Source organism: Ursus arctos, unplaced genomic scaffold (genome assembly GCF_023065955.2).
Source record: "Ursus arctos isolate Adak ecotype North America unplaced genomic scaffold, UrsArc2.0 scaffold_32, whole genome shotgun sequence".
In the NCBI taxonomy this organism is placed as follows: domain Eukaryota; kingdom Metazoa; phylum Chordata; class Mammalia; order Carnivora; family Ursidae; genus Ursus; species Ursus arctos.
Genome location: NW_026623008.1, coordinates 14,485,097 through 14,503,395, shown reverse-complemented (window position 1 = coordinate 14,503,395; position 18,299 = coordinate 14,485,097). Strand labels below are relative to the sequence as shown.

The window sequence follows — 18,299 nt, the reverse complement described above, 5'->3', positions numbered from 1 at the left end:
TTAAATGTGCAATACTCCCAAGTGCTTGCTACACACTAGTTCTCTTCTTTCCTCTCAGTCTATTGACTGGAGCCATCAAGAACCCATCGAACAACCCGATATCCCCAGGAAACCAGAGGGATCGAAACCAGGACGACGCGAGCACGTCCATCACCGCGGGTGCGCCGCGTGTCCAAGGGCAAAAGGTCACGAGCGACAAGCGAGCTCTGACTCCCCCCCCCACCTCGCCCCTCCCCTCGGGGAGGGAGGCCCCGCCCCGCCCCTGTGAAGGCCGCCGCAGCCGGGCGATCACCCCGGCAACGCCGTCTTCCGGTCCTCTCGGCCCCGCCCACTTCCGGCCCCGGCGCGGCACGAAACCGCCGGGCGATCTGGAGCTGGCCTCCGGAAGGGCCGTGTGGGGGCGCGATCCCGGGCGGAGGGCGGGGGGCGCGCGGCCTGACCTCGGCGTCGCCGCCGGCGCTCAGGGTTCCGCGCAGCCATGGAGAGCGGAGGGCGGCCGTCGCTGGGCCAGTTCATCCTCCTGGGCACCAGCTCTGTCGTCACCGCCGTCCTGTACTCCGTGTACCGGCAGAAGGCCCAGGTCGCCCAAGAGCTCAAGGTCAGTGCTGGAGCCAGCCTGGCCTCAGTCGGCTCACCCCTGCCCCCGGTAATGGTGAGCCCGCCGTTCGCCTCGGGCCTCTCCAGCGTCCGAAACTGCCCCAAAGAGGAAACCGGCCCTAGAGAGGTGTCGCCCCGCCAGTCACGGGAGGAGCTGGGATCAGAATTCGGGTCTCGTGATAACCGCTGCACGGCCCCACTTTTCCTCAGCCGCTCTCATTACTCAGAATCTCGACTTCATTACTTGATTCGACAAATACTTACGGGCCGTCTGCTCTGCTCCAGGTGCTGGGGCTGTGGCCTGGGTAGAAGAGACCACAGTCCCTGCCCTCATGGAGATTCCATTCTGGTACAGCCAGCCAGACAGTAAACAAGTACATCAGATGGTACGACAGATGGGGAGAAAAATACTACAGAATCATGCGCGGAAGAGAGGAAATGCAGTGCTGGAGAAAGGGAGGTTTGCTATTTTAAATCAGGTGACATTTAACAGAGCCCAGGAGGACGTGAGGGAGACCGTGCAGGTGTCTAGGGGAAGAACAGTTCAGATGGAGGGAGCAGCCAGCGCAGGAGCCCTAGACTTTGCCCACTCAGTTCCTTGCTTATACAGACTCTTCCTTTTTAATATTTTAGTTATTTTAAAAATAACGCTTTCTTTCCTGGGCTGCCCTTACAGCTTAGCACATTCTCATCTTGTTATTTTTTTTCTTCACAATTTTTTGAGGTAGGGAAAATGACAGTCCTCTCCAGATTGCAAATGGGGAAATTGAGACTCAGAGCAAAGGTCTTAACAGCTCCTCTGGTTGGAACTTGAGCTTAGGTCTTTTAATTCCAAGCGTAGAATTTTTTTTTCTTTTTTTTCTGATTGACCACATTGCTTTAGTGTGAATGTCTGACTGGCCTACGAGAGATGGAGCTCTTTAGGTCAGAGGCAGGGTTTTATATATCCTTTTTTTTTTTTTTTTCGGTCCCCTTCTAGGTTCTACCTCAGTGCTTGACAAGTGGTAGATGCCCAGTAGATGTCTGTGGATTCCTTTTGGCTGAAATGTCACAATACCACAGTTAGGGCTTCACTTGACATTTGTTTGAAGAAGGATTCCTAAACCTGATTTAGTTCCTTGTCATACTGTTTTCAGTAAGGGCTTAGAAACCAGTGTGTGAAATCCCTGCCACAGAGGGGAGTTTGGGACTCCATCTGGAATGAACCAGGTCACCAAGCAGTTGGATTTGTGGTGCAAATGGCGACCTAGTGCGATTCCAGCTGCCCAATTGTTTGTCTGATTCTAAATAAGCAAGTTACCGTTGAAGTCATTGGCTAGAGGTGTAACAGATAATCCACTTTCTGACTCTAAAAGTTTGAATTCAGGTTGGCATCAGGCTGGCAGAATGTGGGACCTTTGAAGCAGTGAGCTCTCCAGGATCCATTTTTGGCTGACCTTAAAAGTTTTGCCAGTTAGTTCCCAAATGAGGATGAAATAGCTCTTTCCTGGAAAGAGTTGGAATTCCTAATATTTTAGATTCTATTTTCTTGATCAGATTACAAAACTTGCAGAGTAGGTTTGAGTCTTATCCTTGTGTAGCTCTCAGAGTGATGGGAATGCATATTTATTTCTTGCTTCGTATGTGCCAGCCCCTGGGCTAGATTCCTTCACACCGTATGCGTCATTTATTTTTTATGATTTTATTTATTTGAGAGAGAGAGCACGAGCAGTGGGGAGAGGGAGAAGCAGGCTCCCCACTGAGCAGGGAGCCCAACGTGGGGCTCCATCCCAGGACCCTGGGATCATGACCTGAGCTGAAGGCAGACGCTTAACCATCTGAGCCACCCAGGTGCCCTCCCATCATTTAATACACATAAAAATCCAGTGACACTTTTCTCTCCATTTTCTACAGCTTTGGAAACTGAGACTTGTAAATTAAGTCGCTCATGATAGATGATAGTCATGATAGATGCGCTGAAGCTTGATTCCACCCCAGGTCTTTCTGACCATATTCCCTCTCCCCTTAAAACAAATTCTAACTGGCCATCCTGTGGTGGATACCAGCTGTGTGACATGGAGCAAAGCCCTTCACCTCTCTGAGCCTCAGTTTCCTTATCTGTAATTGGGGATAATAATGTCTTCTGTATAGGGACGGTAGGAGCATTACATGAATTCATCCATTTAAAGTGTTTAGCATAGTGCCTGGTATATACACTTGACCTTTGAACATCATAGGTTTGAGCTGTGTGGGTCCACTTGCACGCAGATTTCTTTTTTCAATGAGTACAGTACTGTGAGTGTATTTTCTCATGGTTTTTAAAAAGTCTTGTCTTTTCTCTAGCTTGCTTTGGTATAGGAATACAGCATATAACACATATAACCTACTAAATATGTGTTCGTTGACTGCTTATGTTATCAGTAAGGCTTCTGGTCAATAGCAGGCTATGAGTAGTTAAGTTTTGGGGGAGCCAGAGTTATGCAGATTTTTGACTGTGTGGCGGGTCGGCGCCCCTCATCCCTGCATTGTTCAAGGACCAATTGTAGTCTAAGTGTTGTTCATTCACTAACCTATTCATCAAATATGTACTGAGTGCCTGCTGTGGGTCAGGCAACGTTCTCGGCACCAGGGGGACAGCAGTGAACAAGACAAGCGAGGTCCGAGGTGTCCTGGAGTTTAGTAGTCCAGGGGAGGAAGACAGAACAAAGGAGTCGATAGACTAAGTGTTAGTTGCTGGGCTGCTATTTGTACTATCCTCACAGCGTAGGCGGTTCATAAGTTTGGATTGACCTGGCTCCTGTCATTTACTGTACAGTGCTAGCTTCAGCTTCGAGTGACCTCAGAGACCTTAGAGTACCCAGTCCGTCCTCACCCCTCGAGGGCTTACTTATCTGGCGGCCTTCAGATTTGTTGATGGCAAACCCTGAGAGCGGGACGTGTCCTTGATTCATCCCTGAATCCCCAGTGCCCAGCACAGTGCCTGGCACATAAACACTCAGGAACTGGTCCTTGGCCTGGTCCCCATGCACAGCAGGTTGGAAACCGAATCGGAGGGGGGTGGCCGCAGCAGTCACCACGCTCTCCTGCTTGTCAGAGGGTGGCAGGACGATCTGGAGAGTAGGAGAATAGCACCAGCCCCATAAGGCGAAGGCAGCCCTGTACTGTCACGTGTAATGCAGAGCGTTTATTGACAGGGGCATGCTGAGAGCAGCACCCACCACTGCCTGAGCCCCTGCCACATCCTAGGCACTGGCTTCGGTGCTTTCCACATAAGCCCTCTAGATGCGTGCTTCTGTGTCGTCAAGAAGAGATTAAATTATGTTCAGTCTGTGGCATGAAAACGGAGAAGTACCTTTCATATTTTCACTAAAAAAAGTTAAGACGAAGAGGAGGGTGTGTTTCCGTTAACTGGGGAAAGAATGTCGCTGGCACCCCCATTCGAAGGGTGGCAGATGCCTGGTTATGTGGTGACACTGCCGGGGCACAGCTTGGGAACGCGATTCTCCATCATCTCCTTCCTGCCTGATCTTCTCATTCTCTCAAACGTGGAAACAGTAAATGGTCTTTTTCTTGTTGGGGCTGGAAGTGTGGTGGAACACGCAGTACTCGGCAGCCCGTTGAATGTGTTGTTTGCGTTTAGGGAGCTAAAAGAATCCACTTGGGTGAAGACTTAAAGAACATTCTCTCAGAAGCTCCAGGAAAATGTGTGCCTTATGCTGTTATTGAAGGTATGTTTATGTATTGGCAAAATTAAAAACTTCGTCTTCTCGAAGTTTGATAAAAATCTTCGTGGCTGATATTAAGGGCCTTTTGTATGGGGCGGTGGTCCAGAGCTTGGACCTTAGGGTCAGAAAGACCCGGGTGATTGCTGTGTGATCCCGGAGCAATTACCCAACCGTTCTGAACCTCCCCTTGCCCCATCTGAACGAGAATCCCAACCTTTCCAGGTGGTTGGAAAGCTGAGATGACGGACCCTCGTCAAGCGCTTAGCAGGGTACCCGCAAGACGTAGCTTGGTGGGATGTCATTTTCATCATTTTGATGAATTGGACTCAAACTCAGAACAACATTTAAGCCACCTTGAAAGGAAAGGGCAGAACAATTCTTCAGAAGTAACATCATTTGTTTCCATGTAGGGGCTGTTCGGTCCGTTAAAGAAACGCTTAACAGCCAGTTCGTGGAGAATTGCAAGGGCGTGATTCAGCGGCTGACGCTGCAGGAGCACAAGATGGTGTGGAATCGGACCACCCACCTTTGGTACGTGTCCTGTCTCCTCTGGCCAAGCCTCCCCGTCGGGCGGCTCGAATGCTGCTGGCCTGGGTACTCTTTCCACATCTCCCGGTTCCCCTGAGACAAGGCCTAGACCGGTTTCTTCATGCCGACGATATTCTTGTGGGAGAACGGTTTTTCCAGCTACTCCTAGTGGGTTTTTGCTTTGTTATTTTGTATTTTTTATTGTGGTTAGAATGCTTAACATGAGATCAACTTTTTTTTTTTTTTTTTTAGATTTTATTTATTTGAGAGAGAGAGCATGAGCCGGGGGTGGGGGGTGAGGAAGGGCAGAGGGAGAGGGAGAAGCAGACTCCCCATTGAGCAGGGAGCCCGATGTGGGACTCCTTCCCAGGACCCCAGGATCATGACCTGAGCCGAAGGCAGACACTTAACTGACTGAGCCACCCAGGCGTCCCATGAGATCTACCCTTTTTAACAGTAATGTAGCATACGGTACTGTTAGCTAGAGGCACAAAGTTGTACGGCACATCTCTAGAATGTGTTCATCTTGGGTAATTGCCACTTTATACCCACTGAACAGCACCTCCCAGTTTCTTCTCCCCCAGCCCCTGGCAACCACCATTCTGCTCTCTGTTTCCATGAGTACGACTATTTTATTTTGTTTTGTTTTGTTTTGTTCCATTTCGTTTCGTTTCATTTCATTTCATTTTTATTTTTTTGAGAGAGAGAGAAAAGGAGAAAATGTGTGCGTGTGCATGTGAGCAGGGGGAGGGGCAGAGGCAGAGGGAGAGAATCTTTTTTTTTTTTAAAGATTTTTTTAAAATTTATTTGACAGAGATAGAGACAGCCAGCGAGAGAGGGAACACAAGCAGGGGGAGTGGGAGAGGAAGAAGCAGGCTCATAGCGGAGGAGCCTGATGTGGGGCTCGATCCCAGAACGCTGGGATCACGCCCTGAGCCGAAGGCAGACGCTTAACCGCTGTGCCACCCAGGCGCCCCGAGAGAGAGAATCTTAAGCAGGCTCCACGCTCAGCACAGAGCACGACGTGGGGCTTGATCTCACGACCCTGAGATCATGACCTGAGCCAAAATCGAGAGTTGGATGCTTAACCAACTGAGCCACCCAGGCGCCCCTGAGGGTGACTATTTTAGGTCCCTTATGTAAGTATTTGTCTTTCTGTACAGTGGCTTAGTTCTCTTAGCATAACGTCCCCCAGGCTCATCCCGGATGTCACTGTCACATATGGCGGAATTTCCCTCCTTTTTATGGCTGAGTGATGTCCCACTGTGTGCGTATCACATTTTCTCCACTCATCTGCTGATGGGCATCTGGGTTGTTTCCATGTCTTGGTTCTTGTGAATAACGCTACAGTGAACACAGGAGCGCAGAGATCTCTTTGAGACCCTGATTTCAGTTCTTTGGGATGTATACCCCGAGAAGTGGGATTGCCAGATCATACAGGAGTTCTGTTGTACTTTTTTAAGGAATTGGATATTTATTTGAAAGTGGCGAAGAGAGGTAATGGTGGCGGTGAGCTAGGACAGTGCTCGGGGCCCACTGATGCGGCCTGAGAGCCTCAGACACGGAGCTTGCCTCTCGTGAGGCCCTAGGGTAATAGTGCTCTGTGCACTTTCTTCCAGTTAGTTCGGACTTTATCCTGTCCTGGCATTTGGGCCACCCCCTCTCTGCCTGGGCATGAGGTGTTTGCCGTCCTCTCTCTTATCTCGGGTTCTCCCATTGTTTCAGGAACGACTACTCAAAGATCATTCACCAGAGGACCAACACCGTGCCCTTCGACCTGGTACCCCACGAGGACGGCGTGGCGGTGGCCGTGCGCGTGCTGAAGCCGCTGGACTCCCAGGATCTGGGCCTGGAGACCGTGTACGAGAAGTTCCACCCGTCCATCCAGTCCTTCACCGACGTCATCGGCCACTACATCAGCGGCGAGCGGCCCAAAGGCATCCAGGAGACCGAGGAGATGCTGAAGGTGGGGGCCACGCTCACGGGGGTGGGCGAGCTGGTGCTGGACAACAACTCCGTGCGTCTGCAGCCGCCCAAGCAGGGCATGCAGTACTACCTCAGCAGCCAGGACTTCGAGAGCCTGCTGCAGCGCCAGGACTCCAGCGTCAGGCTCTGGAAGGTCCTGACGCTGGTCTTCGGCTTCGCCACCTGTGCGGCGCTCTTCTTCCTTCTCCGGAGGCACTACCTGCAGCGGCAGGAGAGGCGGCGCCTCCAGCAGATGGAGAACGAGTTCCGGGAGCACGAGGCCCAGCTGCTGAGCCGCGCCAAGCCCGAGGAGCGGGAGAGTCTGAAGAGCGCCTGCGTCGTGTGTCTGAGCAGCTTCAAGTCCTGCGTCTTTCTGGAGTGCGGGCACGTGTGTTCCTGCGCCGAGTGCTACCGCGCCTTGCCGGAGCCCAAGCGGTGCCCCATCTGCAGACAGGCGATCACCCGGGTGATTCCCTTGTACAACAGCTAACCATCCTAGAGCCCCAGGCGGGAGGTGAGGGGACCCCCCCCCTCCCCTTCTCAGGAATTTTCGTCTCGAGGCCTTTAGGAGAGCAGAGTGGTGGGGGCAGCGGTTATCCCAGCTGTGACCGAGGGAGGGGGCCGGGGGAGCCATCCCGGTGTCACACCTCCAACACTAGGATGTTGCCTTGCCACCGTGAGAGGGGACCCTTCTGCGGCTGGCTGAGACAGCCCCCCTGGGGTGGGTGTGGTGGCCTGGCGTTCCTTCCTGGAACCGGCGGACTGTGTGTGTGACTGACGACACCTCATCGCTTAAGGGCCCAAGGCGGTGATATCCAGCTCTTCTGGTCCTTTCTGGGGAATTGCTGGTTCCTGTGGACTTGAACCTTGAGTAACTCAGCCAGCAGGGAGGCGAAGTCAGACTCTCGCGGAGCCGTCTCTGAAGAGTCGCCGGTGACGAGACTGTCACAGTCTTTTTTCCTTTTGCTTAGACCCCCAGGACAAAGGCCAGGCTGGACATGTCACTTTGTGTTCCTTTCCCCTCACCTCCTTACCTCTTAACGTGTGCACGCGTATGTCGGGACAAAGAGAGTGAAGCCTGCCGTCCGCCTTCTACCTGAAAGATGGGAGCTCTGGTCAGTAGGCTGAAGAGTGGCCTCTTGAAGGGACAGTCGGACTGTCCTGTTGTCCCCAGTGGTGAAGATGGCAGCTTGGCTGTGGCCCTCCTGGTGTCTCCGTGACGTAAAGGGAGGGCCGTTGGAGCATACCGCCGGCCCTGATCGGGAGTTCCTGAGGCCCGAGGGGGCTGAGCGCTGGCTCTGGCTTTCCCTGCCTGAGATCAGCCTGGAAGTCCTCACCGCCTCAGGGGAGCAATAAGGCCGCTGCTGCCCCAGCCTCCTGGCTGTGTCAGCCTGCCTCCCAGGCTGTCACCGAGGCAGAGAAGCCAGCCAGCACCCTGCGCACAGAGCCTTTTCCAGGGTCCCGCCTCCTCACATGGAGAAGTTATCCTGTGGGTGGAATCACCTCCCCCCTTCCTGGGTTGCTGTTTACCCCCTCACCTGCCCCCCTTGAGTTTGTGGAAAGAAGTGGGGGAACCCCTCTCACCTCCTCCGACTAGTCAGAAGTCTTGTACACAGCTCTTCTCTCCCTTCCCTGGCTTTGAATATTCATCCCCTATCCTCCTCTGTGGGGGGGGGGCTCTCGGGGGGCTGACACCCGTTCTATGCAGCGTCCAGTGTGGACAGCACAAATTAAACACATTACAACCAAGTGTTACCCTGTTGCTTTGTCAGCGAAAGTTCGGTGGTTTGGCTGAGTCTTGCCCAAGATGGGATGGCATCTCACCGCAGTGGAATGGCGTAGGGACCTCGAAGCCTCTGTGTGTGTTGGCTTCCTTGGCAAGGAGGTGCTGTGGGGCTCCTGCCTGGGTGTGCGGCTTGGTGAGGCGGAGGCCTGGGGGCGGGCGTCCTGGAGAGCAGCCCGTAGGTGGCCCTGGCCTCACTGAGAAGTGCTGCACAGAGGGGCAGTGAGACGATGGGACCGGGGTGGGGCGCTGGGGGACAGCAGGGAGGAAACGAACATTGAGAGTACCGTCCTATACGCTCTTCCGAGCTTTCATTTCAAGGCGAGTTAGTCCTCACAAAACCGCAGGCTCTCATGGTGTCTGCAAGTCACAGACAAGGATATGGCCCACGAGGGGAAGTTCGATGGCCTGGGGGCATGAGCTAGTAGGTGGTGAGTCTGAATTCAATCTCCAAGCTGTTTCAAAGCCCCTGGCCTCCTGCTCACTGGCGATGGCCGATTTCCTCAGTGTACAGGAATACCCCACCCCAAGGGATACTCGCTCCCGGGTTCGCGGAGGGGGCCAGCTGTGGAGAACGGGAAGAAGTGAGAAGCCACTTGCCAGTACCGAGCCCTGTCTGGTGAGGTGGGGAGAGCTTGGGTTTCCATAGAGCTGTGTTGGGGGCTGGGCAGGGTGAGGGGTGACCGAGTGCCTTGAAAGCACCCCCCCTTTTTCCTTGTCCTTCAGCCCTGACTCTGTCTGAAGATACAGATTTTATGTATGTATGTATGTATGTATGTATGTATTTATTTTTAAGATTTTATTTACTTATTTGACAGAGACAGCCAGCGAGAGAGGAAACACAAGCAGGGGGAGTGGGAGCGGGAGAAGCAGGCTCCCAGCGGAGCAGGGAGCCCAATGTGGGGCTCAATCCCAGGACTCTGGGATCACACCCTGAGATGAAAGCAGATGCTTAACGACTGAGCCACCCAGGCACCCCTATTTATTTATTTATTTATTTATTTTTTAAGATTTTTATTTATTTCTTAGCATGAATGGTGGGTGGGGGGGCAGAGGGAGAGGGACAAGCAGACCCCATGCCGAGCGGGGAGCCTGATGTGGGACTGGATCCCAGGACCCCGAGAAGAGCCACCCAGGCGCCCGGGTCCCGCTTTCAGTCGAGGATGAATGAACCCCCTGTGGCCGGTGTATGTGGTGATCTTACGCACAGATTTCGGGAGTAAGTCTGACTGGAGTGATTGAAAAGGGAAGGCCGCCAGCTCTACCCCAGCCCCACTCAGATCTGGGCAGACCAAATCTGCCTCGACTGTTCCTCTGAGCCGAGCCGGGGAGACCCAGCCGCAGTACATGCTCCCCGCCTTGGGAAGGGACAGCTGGCCGGGAACGTGGACACACATGTACGCAGGTTCCGGATTTGAGGTCCCTGCTCAGTCCCAGCCCAGGTGGGGCTGACCCTGTCTCCCAGCCGCCTGCTCCTGTGGCCGTTCCCGCCTTCCATTTCGGGACTCTCATCTCCCGGAGGGCGGGATGGGGCCTCCCTGGAGACAGGCAGGGCCCAGGCGGGGGGCTGGGGAGTGACAGGGCGGCGAGGACCATAGGACGTCAGTGCCGAACTGACCTTGGGGTAGTTGTGAGTTTTCAGTTCTTTGCTAATTCCACCCTCATGCTCAGTCACTTTAGTGCTAGACAGTTTCGAGAGGAGTCCTCTGGAGTATCCGCTCCTGGCGCTTTGAATGTCTGCGAGGCACCTTACATGCATGAATGGGGGGGGGAGGGGCTCTGCAGAGCGGACATTATTATCCCCACTTTACAAGTGAGGCTCAGAAGGGTTCTGTGTTTGCCTCCAGCCGCCCCTCATCGTGAGCCAGCCTGTGTTAGGTTCCCTACAGGCAGGGTTCCTAAGACTCAGGGCAAGCAGGCAGGGGAGACCGTATTACCCCAATTTGTGCGTTACGTGACGTGCTCGGGTCTGACTAGAATGCCTCCACCTTTTGTCTTTTATCACTTTAAGCCTGAGAGGGGAAGGGAAGTGACCCAGCAGACCACCGAGTGTTGCCGACGCAGCGTTTTCCTGGCCAGTCAGCACCTCAGCAGTCACCAGTCACACCCCGGTTTTACACACCACAGGGGGAGGCTTTGAGGTTCCCTAGCTTATCTTGATGGAACAGAAGCCGGACAGCAGGTCTTTGGAATCCTAACTCATTCAGAATTATGATAGAAAATTCAAGAAGCAACAATATATGGAACACTGAAAAAGCAAACAACGACACGACAAACTTGGCCAATCTGGCACCCTTTACAACCCTGGGCCCAGGCCATGAAAATCCCCATTGGACGCTGGGTCCGAGGCTGATGATCCCACAGGGCCTCTGGAATGCGCAGAGGAAGAGCCGGTCATGTTCGAGATCATTTATGGGCATTTATTCATCTAACGAACATTTGCTAAATGTATATTCAGCCATTTGTGTGCCTGGAGATGGAAAAATGAGTATGACACAGTCTCTGCCCTCACAGGGCTCAGAGTTGTCTTAATATACCCTCATTGCAAGGCAGTAAACCATATTGGCCAGGCGTGATGACCCTCAGTTGCTGGGCGTATCTGTGGTTCACAGAACAGTGTAGCCGGGATGGGCCTTTGAAACTGACCTGCTTAGAGCAGATTCCCTGACCATTCAAAACAAACCAGCCGAGGGCAGGCCAGCATTGCAGAAGGGGAGCCACGCAGAGAAGACGTACCCCACGGAGCCTAGAATGACCTACTGGAAACACCAACCTGACCGTCTCCCTCCTCTGCTTAAAGCCCTTCCCCAGGCTCCCTGTCATCTCCAGGCCCAGGCCCTGACTCTTCCATGGCATCGGAAGGCCTGTGTACCCCAGGCCAGGCCACCTGTCCAAGCCTCTCGGCATCCCTCTGTCCCGCGCTTATGGCTCGGGCCGCACAGGCGGTGAGGTTCCCGAGACAGGCCGTGCTGAGTCCTGCCCCTGGACTCCTGGCTCTTCACCTTGCTGGCCGTCTACTTGCCCTTTCAAACTCAGCTTTAGGTGGTGTCCCCTCCATTCCTAGGTGCCTCGGGGTGGGGGGGGGTAGGTGCCTCGGGGTGGGGGGGGGTAGGTGCCTCGGGGTGGGGGGGTGGCCCCTCCCCTGAGATTCCATAATACAGTCTGCTCATTCCTGCCCTTAACCATATGGCCCATGTCATGGGCAGGACCTACATCTTTTTCCCCAGGTTGTCACTATTCACTAGTTAGACCCAACATTGGGGCTTGTTCTTTGCTGGCTACTCACGAGGGTCTTTACACGATCCATGCCATTTAATCCGCACCATGACTTACGTGTTTGTCTTATTCTTCCTTTAAAGAGAAGGAAACCGGGGTTCCTTGGGGGCTCAGTCGGTTAAGTGTCTGCCTTTGGCTCAGGTCATGATCCGGGGGTCCTGGGATCGAGCCCCATTTTGGGCTCCTTGCTCAGTGGGGAGCCTGCTTCTCTCTCTCTCTCTCTCAAATGGATAAAATCTTAAAAAATAAAAATAAAAAAAATAATAAAGAGAAGGAAACCAAGGCCCAGAGAGGTCAGGTATCTTGCCAAACTCACAAGACAGTCAAGACTTAAGCCCACACCGTCTGACTCCAAGCCCAAGAGCTTAAGCAGTGAATGTCCGTGGAATGCGTGAGTTGACTAGCAAGTGAACTAGACGTGGGGTAAGCAGTCCTGGGAGGCTGCGTGTGGGAGGCAGTTACTGGACCAGAGATGAGGGCCATGACCTGGTTGTAAGGAGGGAAGGGCCTCTCTTAGGGCTTCGAGCCAATGTGAATAAACTGTACGAGAGAACATCACATCCAGCGAGCTGACCAGGGCTTTGAGGACTCTGCACAGGAAAGTTGGCACGATGTCATCGTGTGCTGGGAAATAGTCTGGACTAGCAGCCCAAAGGCTGGCCTGGTTTCAGGGCCTAGCTCTGGTGCTGTGTGATCTTAATGGAGTGATTTGACCTCTCTGGGCCTCGGCTCTGTCTATAAACCGAGCAAAGTTGGATGTGGAGCCCTCCAAGCCTCCATCCACCCTGATATTTTGCATGTCTGAGAGTGGATGAGGGAGAGAGGAGGGCAGTTTGGAGGCCCTTCAGGTCTGACAGATGAGAGCTGGGCCCTCTTCAGGCTAGCTGCCCGTTACAGCTTCAGGCCCACATCCCCATAAAGCCGGGGAGATCAGCACATTTTCTCTCTAATTAGATAGTGTTAACTTATCAATTTTGAATGAGATAAGTTTCGATGTATGATGTCCTGAATTGCTCCCTGGAGTGCTCATTAGTCACTTCCCCTGCAGCTGCCTTATTGTTTTCCAGATGCCAGCGAGGGACCTGGCATTTCCCTTCCCCAAGAGTAGGGCACACGAGGCTGAGTCAGTGATACTGGCGTTGGTTAGAGGGGCTGACCGGGCCTGGGCGGGGGGCCTCCTCTCTTGCCCTTTACCCTCTGTCCTTGCCAGAGTGATTGCCATCCATGACGTTCCTCAAATTCAGATCCCTCCGGGATTGGGCCACAACTCTGGAGGGTCACAACTGAACTCAGCAAGCATTAATTAGGCACCGAGTGTGCCAGGCACCTTGTATGGGTAACCTGAATGTTCTCTAGGCTGGGGGGAGGGAGGTATAAATGAGATCATATTAACATTAATGTCCAAATTGCCCCAACTGCAGGTCTCCCAGCCCCTTATCATCTTTCCTAGTATTGAAGGTGCTTCGTAGGATGGAGCTTCATACAGGCTTGCAGTAAGTTGGTCCATTGTCTGTATTTCTTCCTACCCTTCCCACCGCCGGACTCAGCATGGGATCCCTCCTATTGCTGCAGTCTCTGCCATGACCTCCAGGTGGCGCTGTGCCCCCATGGTTGAGGCCGGCTGAAGGCCTCAGGAGCAACCAAGGCTGTGTGCTTCCCAAGGTCTGTGCAAATTTTCTCTCCCCTGAGGACCAGGGAACAGGCCACGGAGGATCCCGGACTGCTGATCCCAGGTCAGGCAGGGCACAGCCTGGAAAGGGGAGAAGCAGGGATTTTTCTCTCTGGTTCCTTCCTTTCTCTGCCCAACTCACCAGGAAGCTGGGTGCAGATGTGAAAGTTTTGAGAAGCCCGGAAAATTCTGGGGGAAAAAAATCCCCCATTTCTCCCCTGATAATTTTCCAGGCATTCACATCTTTAAATATACTAACCATGATTTCTTTCAACAAAAACGAGACATGCATAATGCATCACACGTTCTTAAAATACCCAAATGACTTCATACTGGTAAAGGATGCTTAAAAAACTTGTATGGCATAGATTCTAATTCTCCCCCCAGAAGCATCTTCTCAGCAGGAGAAAGGAGGAAGCTTCTCTCAGCCTGGCCTGCTGTCCTTGCTCTCATCTCTTCTGTCCTGCCTTTGCCTTTTGCCCCCTCGTCCAAGCGCCCAGCTCCTCTGTCCCCTGCTCTATTGCCTCTTGTCATCTGCCCTGTTTGCCTCTTGCCTCCCAGTGCGGGTAAGAGTTTCTTCCTCTGCGTGTGGCTCTGTCTTCCTCCCCAAGCTTTCTTTTTTTTTTTTTTTTCAAAGATTTTATTTATTTATGTGACAGAGAGACAGCCAGCGAGAGAGGGAATGCAGCAGGGGGAGTGGGAGCGGAAGAAGCAGGCTCCCAGCCGAGGAGCCCAATGTGGGACCGATGTGGGACCGATGTGGGACCGATGTGGGACTCGATGTGGGACCGATGTGGGACTCGATGTGGGACCGATGTGGGACCGATGTGGGACTCGATCCCGCAACGCCGGGATCACTCCCTGAGCCGAAGGCAGACGCCCAACAACTGCGCTACCCAGGCGCCCCCCTCCCCAAGCTTTCTTAGCCTCTCTGCATCTGTCTGCTTCTGCTTCTGCGGGTCTGTCTCTTCCCATCTTTCTCACCTGTGCCTGGCACCTGCCTTTGCACACTGGATTTCTTCCTTCCCCATCCCCTGTTCAGGCAGGGAAGGATGGTGAGGGCTCTGTGACCATGCAGCGGCCTCTCCTCACTCTTTTCCCCTTCCTGTTCCATAGGGAGTTCCTTTCCTAGGGAGAAAGGGCCCTTCTGCCCACCCCTTGGAGAGCTTAGGTTGTGGGACTCATGGCGTGGGGCTGTTGCCTGCAGTGGCCCAACAGCACCTCACCTGATTCATATAATCTCCCTTTGAGGCTGATCTCGTCACCCCCCTTTCAGAGCTGAGAGGAATTCTGGCTCAGAGGGGAAAGTGACGGCATCCACGTCTCACAGGTAGGAAGGCGTGTAGCTGGGATTGGCTCGGGTCTTCTGATTTATCCCCTTTTACTTGCTCTTCATCAGGTCCAGGAGACCGATCTCTGTGCTGGGAGACCTGGGGTCTTGGTCCTGGCTCTGTCTCCAGCGGGGCAGCTTGTCTTCCTTGTCTGGGACCGGCTTTTCCCTCCTGTGGAGTGGGAAAGTACCTCCCGTCTGTCCTGCCAGCCTTACCCGTCCCCATGGACCTGAAATGGCATGGCATCCATGGGATGGGCAAGTGCTTGACTAACAGCCAGTGGAGGCAGAAGGGTCCAGAGCCATGCACAGCCCCTCAGCGGGCTCAGAAGTCAGTGGCTACATTCCTCAGGCTTGAGCCACCACAGGTCTGACCCCAGGTTTGGGGGAGAAGCAGGGGTGAGGGCCTCTGGCCTTCAGCTGTAAAAAGCCCTGCTGTTGTCGCAGGAGACACCGGTGGGGACTGGCATTTGTGGGATCTAGTCCTGTGTTCTTTATCTAAGGGGCCCTGGGGGTTCAGAGATCCCCTGGAAACCGGGTACACAGTTTTCTGCTCCTGGGAAAGAGAATCCATGTCTTTTATCAGATCATCAAGGAGTCCTCGGCCTGCAAGAGGTTTGCACTCTCCCATCTACACCCCCTCCATATCTGGGGGTAGGCCCTGGTGCAGAGACCGTAATGGGCTTGTCCCTGGTTTGGTGACTCTAAGGGCCCAGGTGTCCTCAGGGAGGCAGTGTTGCCCAACAGTTGGGAGCTCAGGCTTGCATCAGCCCGGCTGCCTCTCCTGGGCCCTTGCTGCTCTGGGCTAGCCACTCAACTTTCCTGGCCGCAGGCCCTTAGAGATGGTGTAAGACACATGACAGTCACTCCCAAGGTAACCATGAGCGTGGATTGTCTACAGCCATTAGCATGATCCGGGGCCTGGTAAGCTCTTGGTAGTGACTGGGCAGGAGGAGTTTGGTATCGGAAGGTGGTGGTGGCCCTTTCTGAACTTGCTGGGGTCAGCTCCTTCTTCGTCCCCTTTAGCTCAGCTCATTGCCCTGGTGGGGTCAGGGGCTCTTTCGTCAGCAGACTTTGGGCCTCTTGGGCCCAAGCTCTGAACAGACGATGGCCGACACGTGGGTAAAGTATTCAGAGCCCAGGCATCAGAGCCAGACCACAGTTCCCAGTCTCCTGAGCCTCCCCGACGTGTGCACAGGGGTAAGGGTGAGCCTGCCCTTGTCTGCCCCTAGGGTCGTGAGGACGTGCGAGAGCACCTTGGCGCCAGGCCTGTCCGCTGCGCTCTTTTCTCCCAGCCCAAGAGGGGCTACTGTTTTCCAGTGTGGCGCAGAGCCCCAGCACCCCAGCTGCTCCGTCTGGTTTGGGGGGCAACAGGCAGAGCTGCTCTCTTAGAGTTCTGGGACCCCTCCCTCCCTCCTCCAAGTGAGTATGTGAAACAAGGAGGGTGGGGAAGAGCACATTCAGGACACTACCAGTTATCCCCTTTTCATGTTCTGGTGACATCTGGCCCCTAAGCTTGTCCTCACCATTCCTTAGGTTTTCCTGAAGAGCCTGTGGGACTCTTCCTTTGTGGGCTGTGGGTACAATGAAAACTTTAAAAATTACCCTCTGATCCTTTTATTTATTTTATCTGAAACACAGCAAACTTCCTTGTTGAGAAAAGCCCTTTTATTTTCTGACTAATCCTTTGTTGCTGGAGCTCCCCGCCCCCATACAATTCTGGGTATGCTGATGCCACGAAGAGCAGGGGGAGCCCTGGGTTCCAGCAAGCCCGGTTGGGCCTCAGTTTCCCCATCTGTAAGGCAAGGAGGCTGGACTAGATAAACTCTACGGGTGGTTTCCCCCTGAGCTGTCTGGAGCTCTGGGCATTCTTTGGAGACCCTTTTAGGAGAATGGCCCTGGGGGTGGGTGGGGCCCAAAGGGTGGGTCTTGAGCCCCTAGCTCCCCAATGGCTTGCCCTTTATCTATTTTTTTATTTACTAAGGTTTCTTGTAAGATGGTTTGTGAAGAAAATGTCTTGGTGATTAGACAGGTGAAGGGAAGAAACTAAGGGTCCTTGAGCTGTCCGGGGGAGGGACGGGGGAGAGACGGTGCTGCCACAAAAGTCCTCAACACACATTTGCTTCAGGAGTGAGAGAAGCATGAATTCTTGCATTATTGTTCTTTGATTCGAGGCCTAAGCCCCGCCGTCCATGAGTTAACACGCTTCGCTCCCGGTGTGTCCGTGCATTTGTGCATGAGTGTGGAGGTAGGGGGCAGAGGGCCCGCCTGGCTGCGCCCAGGCTCCAGTCCACAAGCTGAGAGGGCTGGGGGTGACGTGGGTTGGCATCCAGACTTGGCTCCGAGCGGGGGTGCCCTGCTGCGAGGCCACTTAGCCTCTCTGGAGGTGACCAGCTGGCCATTGACCTCGCACAGCGTCCTGGCCTTCCCTGCTGACGGAAGGCTAGGGTCGGAGCCAGCCCTGGCAAGTCTCTGCATTCCCCGCCCTCCCCTCTGTGGCCGCCTACCTGGCACTGAGGTATCCCACAGCCTCATTCTTCTCCGAGTCTTGCCATGGCTCTCTGCTGCAGCTGCTTGTGCCTCGGTTTCCCCGTCTGGGTCGGAGAGAGGGGAAGGAGACAAAGGGAAGCACTACGTGCCAGGTTTTGTGCTGGGTGCTGCTGGGGCTGGCTTTCCCTGTACCCCACCCACGCTGGAGTAGGGCTCAGTGCACAGCAGGGACTTGCCAAGACCTACTTCAACTCGGGAATGTCTGTGCCCAAGGGGCTGGGGACATGGTCCAGTCCTGTGGTCCCCAATTCTGTGGAGTCCTAGGGTCCCGTGAAGGGGCTTTCAGACGAAGTTTGAGGGGCAAGTCCCTCACTTTTGCCTCAAGGAGATTTTGTCTACTTTAGATTTGGGAAAACTGGCTGACTTTGCAGCTTGGAAAAAAAAAAAGACGTGATTTTCTTCAAGTTTCCTATTTTGTAATGTGGAGTCAGAGGCTGTGGGGAGAGAACCAGCTTCTTCAAGGCCACAAAGAGAGTCAATAGCTGAGAAGAACTGCGTTCATCTAGGACTTACTGCGTATCAGGCATATGATGTGTGTATGAGCTCCTTCCCCGGAACAAACCTGACCGAACAGCAGTAATTATTAGCCCCATTCGACAGATGAGAAAACTGAGGCACCATGAGGTGAAATAATCATGGAGTTAAGAAATGCCAGGTTAGGGATTTGAATGTGGCAGCCGCAGTGAAGGCTGTCCCCTCCCCCCTGGACTACTGCACTAGACCGTGTATCACCAGTCTTCCTTGCTGGGTAGCAGGGAGGGCAGCTTCCACTCCTGTCTTACTTGGTCCATTCCTCCATCTGGCCCTGGCATCCCTAATACAGCCCTGGGCATCTGGCTCAGAGCCAGCCCCTCAGCTTTGGAGAACGCAGGGATCCCCAGGATGTGTCTGCATCCA

General features: G+C 53.8%; 1 protein-coding gene across 1 annotated transcript; it reads left to right on the top strand.

The window, feature by feature from the left end:
* Positions 1-338: 338 nt before the first annotated feature.
* On the top strand, positions 339-8,543 carry MUL1 (mitochondrial E3 ubiquitin protein ligase 1). Its single transcript, XM_026517168.4, has 4 exons — positions 339-598; positions 4,217-4,304; positions 4,712-4,832; positions 6,555-8,543. Exons 1-4 carry the CDS (start codon positions 479-481, stop codon positions 7,282-7,284), a joined length of 1,059 nt encoding a protein of 352 aa, XP_026372953.1. The 5' UTR covers positions 339-478; the 3' UTR covers positions 7,285-8,543.
* The last annotated feature ends 9,756 nt before the right edge of the window (positions 8,544-18,299 follow it).